Genomic DNA, 6,980 nt, shown 5'->3' on the forward strand with positions numbered 1-6,980 from the left:
TGCACTCCTCTCCTGCACATACTGCCCATATAATACCCTCTGCACTCCTCTCCTGCACATACTGTCCATATAACACCCTCTGCACTCCTCTCCTGTACATATTGCTCCTATAATTCCCTCTGCACTTTTCTCCTACACACTGCCTGCTGTCATGGAGCGCCACTCTTATTCTGCATATACTGTCCACTTTCATACCCCCTGCATTCTTCTTCTACACATACTGCCTGCTATCATTCCCTCCATACTCCCCCATACATGGGCTTCATCCAGTCCTCTTCCCTCTGCCTATGTACTAGATCTACAGGTAGTCCGCGGGTTACATACGAGATAGAGACTGTAGGTTTGTTCATAAGTTGAATTTGTATGTAAGTCGGAACATTTACATTATTTAATAAATTCAAATAGGACAGATATTTGTCTCCATATATTATTTATTTTTACCTTTCTGTGCATGCATAGTAAATGCTTAAACATTTTCAAACACAGTACAGCCTTAAACAATGTTGGTAGAACTTGATGGAGTGGATGAAGGGGATGGGATTACTTTAATTCTCTTAAAGTAAGTTTGCATGGAGCTTTCCTTTTTCTCATCATAAATAGCCTTGTAGCATCTCAGACCATCGGTAACTGTTCGGTAAACTTTGGTGAACCTCTCTGTATCAGGATCTTGCCCCTCTAACTTTGCCATTCCTGATTCAATGAGACGAAATGCATCAGCTAACTCTTTTGTACAAAACTTTTTTGTTTGAGTCCCTAGGTCCTGTTTTTCTTTGCTGCATGCTATCATCTGCTGTTCTATTTCCATAAGGTCTTCATTGGTTAGTTCTTTGCCATGAGAGTCGAGTAATTGTAATATATCATTTTCACTGATGTCCATCTGCAGCTGATTTCCAATACCAACCACAGCTTGCCTGGTGTCGGTGATTTCATCATCTGTAAACCCCAGAAATTGTGTGAATTGGGGGCACAATTTGTTCCAAACACCCCTCAGAGTTCTCTCTTTCACTTCAGCCCAAGCGTCAGCAATATTTTTAATGGCATCATAAATGTTATAACTTTCCCAGAACTCCCTTAAGGTCATCCCATCCTTTTGAGTAGCCCTGACAGCTTGTGAGAATGTCCTCCGTAAATAATAGGCCTTAAAGGAGGCTATGACTCCCTGATCCATTGGCTGGAGCAGTGATGTAGTGTTGGGGGGTAGAAACACCACCTTTACATTGGGGTGCATGTCATCTAAAGTGCTTGTATGTCCAGGGGCATTGTCAAGGAGAAGGAGAATTTTGAAAGGAATGTTTTTGCCCAAACAATAAAGTTCAACAGCAGGGATAAAATAGTTTAAAAACCATTCTTGAAAGACATCAGCTGTGACCCAAGCCTTTTTATTTGCCATCCAAATAACAGGAAGCGAAGCCTTAGTGACCTTACGTAGTGCCCTCGGATTTAGGGAGTGATGAACTAGCAAAGGCTTGAGCTTGAAATCCCCGGCTGCATTACCCCCAACTAATAAAGCCAGCCTATCCTTTGATGCCCTATATCCTGGTGCACTTTTTTCCTCCTTGGTCCTCTCAGACATTTTTCTCCAGAACAAGCAAGTTTCTTCAGCATTAAATATTTGGTCTGGCAAATAACCGCCCTCATCAATAATGCCTTGCAATATCTTGGAAAAATCACTTGCAGCTTGTAGATCGGCACTCGCTGATTTACCGTGAGTTCTGATATCATGTAAATCTGCTCTTTCTTTAAAGCGTTGGAACCAACCCCTACTTGCCACAAATTCTTCATTAAAATCGCCTTCACTTGCTGTGCCAGCAGCTTTCAAATCATTAAAAAGGCTCCGAGCCTTTTCTTGCACTAAAGAAAGACTGATCGGCATATTACGCTGATTTTGTTCTTCAATCCAAATTATCAGCAGCCTTTCCATCTCAATAATTAAACCACTGTGTTGCTTAGTAATTATTGTAGCATTCATTGGGGTGTGGCCATTCACATGCTCCATTATTCTACGTTTATCTTTTAAAATTGATCCGATTGTTGACCGACTGTAACCAAGTGCTCTGCCAATGACTGATGGAGTTTCACCTCTCTCTGCCCTCTTTATTATTTCCACTTTTATTTCCATGGTGATGCTTTTCCTCTTCTTTACTGTATCACTGACACTTGCATCAGATTTGTGTTTGTGAGACATTGTTGAAGGGTGAAGATGAGCTCTGTACAATACACACTATCACAGCAGGAAAGCCCCACCCCTGCTGTACTGTGACAACTTCCTGCTATGTACGTACAGTACAATCAGGTGTGCTATGACGTAATTCCATATTAGGAATGCATACTACCAGCTGATTGGGCATCTATAATGACCTCATAATCAGCTGTTTTTGCTCAGTCTCCACGCGCATCCCCAATCTTATCAATGGGATTTTGCTTCAGTGTGATTTCCCCGAGAGTGGGCGTGTTCAGGAGAGCTGCTCCCCGCCTACCTTGTGTTGTGAACTCAGGTGTCCTATGAGATAATCCTACTTTAGCAACGCGTACTACCAGCTGATTGGGCTTGTACAATTACGTCACAAGTAGCTGTTTGTTCTGTCCCCAATCTTTTCAAAGATTTCCCCGACAATGGGCGTGTACTAGCAGCTGCCCCCGCCCATCTATTACTGTGAGATAATCCCACCCTTCGTATACCAGCAGTCTGAGTTCTGTGTGCCTGCTGCTGCTATTACCTCAGTGTATAAACCTTTATATCCCCCACACTGATTGATGTACTAACATGAAATTTTCAGGGTACACAGAGGACCCTGAGAGCTGATACTAAACTTAATTTTACCCCCCTAAACATAACAAGTTACCAGATACAGGGTCACAAACATAAAATCATAAGAATCGGGGATCTTTTCTCATTAAAGTGCACCTAAAGTAAAAATGAAAATTATTTGCACAGATCTGTGACATATGGTGCTGTATTTGTAAAAAAAAAAAAATGCCAATATTACTGTGCATGTGTGAGATCGCCATCTTTCTCAGGAGGCTCTGCGCTCACATTCATTCATTACCGGCGCAGTAAAATTTGCCCTCTCACCAAACTTTAAGGCTGCGTACAGACTGGTGGTGAGGTTGGGCTGCGGTTACCCCCCATGCCATGGAACCCTGCTTGGGGGGGGACGCTCAGTACCACTCACTGCCGCCTGGAGTCAATTTAAAAAAAAATGTAGCCTGGAATTACTGAACACCAAACCCATAATTGTAAAACTAGCTGCAAAAAAATAGTTTGGTGATCAGCTGTTGTTCTCTATGAAGTTCCTCTATCTACCCCCTCCCTCCTGTATGAAGGTTCCTGTATCTCCCCCATCCCTTCCTCTATATACCCCCTTCTTCCTGTATGAAGGTTCCTGTATCTCCCCCATCCCTCTCTCTAGACATTCATATACCTCCCCTGGGTCTCCTCATACATGCCATGGATCTTCTGTCTTTCCCCTTTCTCCTGCTATGTGTTTTGTGGCCTCAGATGGTGAGTATTAATTTGTGTATTTCCCATATATCACCATTTAACCTTTCCCTCTCTTACAGGTCCCACAATGGGCAGAGAACTATCAGAAAAAGCCTCTTAGAGCTCCATGATGTAACAGAGCAGAATTATCCCCGTGGTGTCACATTCCATCACCTGTGGTAATATCACAAGATGTATTCATTTTTATCCTCCCCTGATGTAATCACACAGGAGGTGAAGGGGAAACCTGCATATAATTGTTATATATTGAGCACCTACCAGAAACCCCCCTCCAGCCTTAAATTGTGGGGGTCCTAACCCTAAAATCAAACCATAGTTATTGAATCATCTATGGCTGTAGTGAGTCCTTGCTGTGTTGAGTGTTACATGGTACAGAGTGACGTCGGCAGGCACCATATAGCACCCCTTTAACTCTGCCTAGGATCCCCCTCTACAGGGGAGAGGGCAGATAGAATTGGGGAGCTTTTGTTTCCTGTTTCAGACAGACCTGCATTAAGAATGAATTTTGTCCCTGTAGGATAAGCACCATGGACCATGCTCCTATTCCTCATGGTGAGTGTTGGGTGATGTAATACCTGGATGACAATAAATTTACATGAAAAAGCTCCTTGTACATAGGAGATCCAGCTTGTGTATTACAGGAATGTATGATGCTACAAGTATTAGGGAGGTTGTACTCAGAGTGCTGTCACCTTAATCAGAACTTGAAAAATCCATGGGGCTTGTTCAGAGTGTCCGGATGTTCTCCCAATGATCAACATCATAATGGAGCAGAGGTCCTTTTTAAGTAATATTGAACTGAAGTCTCTGATCACCTTTAGTAAATCAGTAATAATATAACAAAATAGAATGTGCCCAGTCTTAGGTAGATTCAAAGGTGGGTCTGTCTAACCTCATTTACCACCACTCAAGCTCTACAGCTTAACTAGCAACCGCCAAGCATTACCTAATATACAAAGAATGAGAGCTGCATTGGAAGTCTACTGAGCACCAGGGTGAGAAATGAGATCCCGCCCTGAGATTCCAACATTGATCTCCAAAGTTATAGAATACACCACGTGAACATTCACCGAGATTGAGAACGATGAGTCTCATCCACCCCCTGAATCTGGGTATCAGGTATGGCAGCCTAATATTGATCCAAGGCACCTGCTAACATCATAAGTCACCCTCAACATTGATTGATTAGTACCAATCAGTGATCAATTGATGATTAATGAGCTGGCTGCTATCTTCCACATTTCACTCACCTGGATAAGACAGCTCATCCTAAATATTGTCCATGTATGGCACAAATTTGATTTACTTACTAAGTTCTAATTTATGAAGCTGTGATGTTTAAGGGGCTGGCTGCTAAACCTAAATCTAAAGCTTGGTTCTGGCGCAGGGGTTTAGCAGCCAGCTAGTACCCTGTTAAGTATTTTGAAGGTTGCAGGTTCAATGCTCCCTTTTTCAGTTTTCTTGCCCCATTTATGACTTTCTGCTCCAGAAATAGGAGAAAGAACACAACAATAGTTGAGCGGAGGTGAATAGCTCAGTGGATAAGAGCAGTAACAAGGGCGCCAGCAGCTTGAGTTGGAATCCCATAGTCCCCAGAACAAGTCTGAGTGAATTGGCCATAGAATATCACTCAATGACTGATGTAGTTGACTCGAGTTAAAATCTCTGAGTGAATTGGGCGGATACGAATCACTCTATCACTGATAGAAGCACTGTAGTTCCTTGGATCCTGCAGCCCCAATGCTCGAATTGCTGAGTGAAAGCATGGACAACCCACCAGTCTGCTTCAGTCCCAGGCCCCTGGGGTCTGTAACGCCTGGGGCAGCACCCCCCGCCTCTTCTGGTCCATAGTCTGTGATATCATTGCAACAACTACAATAAAACTGGGCTGTCTTACCGGGGCAGCCTATTCAAAAAGTGGGACTTAGGTTTTTTTTTGGCCTCACCCCCTATATATATATATATATATATATACACACACACACACACACCACCCAGGTGCTGTACAGTGTCTGAATCCACACACAGTGGGACAAGGTAGTGGAAACATTTCCTACAACCCTGTACCATCACAAAGGGATTCAGGCACTGCACAGCACCAAGGCCTGCTCAGGGATTCAAACCCAGGTCTCCAGCAGACCAGTCCAAGCCCTTACCACTGAGCTACCACTGCTTCACACTTACCCAAGTACTGGTTGTCTTACTTCAGAAGTGCTAGGAATAGAATAAATAAAAAAAATTAAAAAATGGCTCCGGCTTCTCGTGTCTTTGGCAGAACCCCTGCTGGTTGAATATTCACAGACTAAAACCACAAAAATGACACCTTTCAATATCAACCCCCAAGTTATCCTGGCACGGTACAATATGACAGAAAAAATGGCTGCCCATATATATATTATGGGGTGCCAACCTCACCCTAATAAACTGCATTTAAATGGAGAAGTTTTAGGCTTTCAGTCACTGCTAAATAAACTTCTCGCATCTAGAAATATGGTGAAAGAAGCATTACTGATAATGAAGTCACAAATAACAGACACAGAAAGACACGGATACAACAATGAAGGTAAAATCTCTGCTCTTTATTGGGTGTCATTAGCAGGAATTGTTCTGTATTTACTCACATTGCTCTGTCTCTCTCTACAGAAGGGAAACTTCCACTTTGTATTACCTCCGACCATCCCAGACAGGAAGGTGAGATATTGTGTGACTCCATCTTCCATGTCATTGTTGAAGCCTTCTAATTATCAGATATACAGCACCACTACCGGAGAGGTGTACTTCTATATCCACAGATGGCTCCTGATTGGCTGTCCACCATTACACTGTCCCCATTGGACACAAAATCTGAGGTTTCTGGAAAAAACAACAATAAGCTAACAATCAACAAATAAACATCCCACTAATAGGTCTGACCCCAGACAGCTTCCATTGGAGCTTACCGTATTCTGGCCTCACATCAGACAGGGTGTTGTTATAGTAGGTAGGATTCCACCACAGTTCTTTATTCTTTATTCTGAAATACAATATACAATTCTTCATTACTGGACACGGAGGTGAGAAGTATCACATAGGATATGTAAAGCAGAATTCAAAACCAAAATGAGATTTCCTGTTATTTGGGATTTAGTAGGTAAGTGTAGGAGAGGAGGATGAGGGGTATGAGCAGCAGTATACATGGGAGAGCAGTACAAAGGGTGAGGACAGTGCACACTATACGTGGGAGAGGAGCGTACAGTAGGAAACATATGCAGGAGAAGAGTATGCAGGGGATTAATAGGGTGGATTGTGCAGGAATGAAGTGCAGAGGGTATCACAGTGGATAATATGTGCAGGAGAGGAGCGCACAGGGTATGACAACTAGGAATAGGAAACAGGATAGGAGTGCACAGGGTATGACAGCTGGGAATAGAGACAGGAGAGGAGCGCACAGGGTATGACAGCTGGGAATAGAGACAGGAGAGGAGCGCACAGGGTATGA

General features: G+C 43.1%; 1 protein-coding gene and 1 long non-coding RNA gene across 2 annotated transcripts; both read right to left on the reverse strand.

Moving 5' to 3' along the window:
• Nucleotides 1–415: 415 nt before the first annotated feature.
• Nucleotides 416–2,479, reverse strand: LOC140333173 (tigger transposable element-derived protein 1-like). The gene has a single exon (XM_072414667.1). It carries the CDS (start codon nt 2,183–2,185, stop codon nt 494–496), a length of 1,692 nt encoding a protein of 563 aa, XP_072270768.1. The 5' UTR covers nt 2,186–2,479; the 3' UTR covers nt 416–493.
• Nucleotides 2,480–6,060: 3,581 nt separating this feature from the next.
• Nucleotides 6,061–6,974, reverse strand: LOC140333189 (uncharacterized). Its single transcript, XR_011921300.1, has 2 exons — nt 6,442–6,974; nt 6,061–6,355 (listed from the first exon to the last, which is right to left on the reverse strand). It is a non-coding gene; the product is annotated as an uncharacterized lncRNA (long non-coding RNA).
• Nucleotides 6,975–6,980: the final 6 nt, after the last annotated feature.

This window comes from Pyxicephalus adspersus, chromosome 6 (genome assembly GCF_032062135.1).
Source record: "Pyxicephalus adspersus chromosome 6, UCB_Pads_2.0, whole genome shotgun sequence".
Lineage (NCBI taxonomy): Eukaryota > Metazoa > Chordata > Amphibia > Anura > Pyxicephalidae > Pyxicephalus > Pyxicephalus adspersus.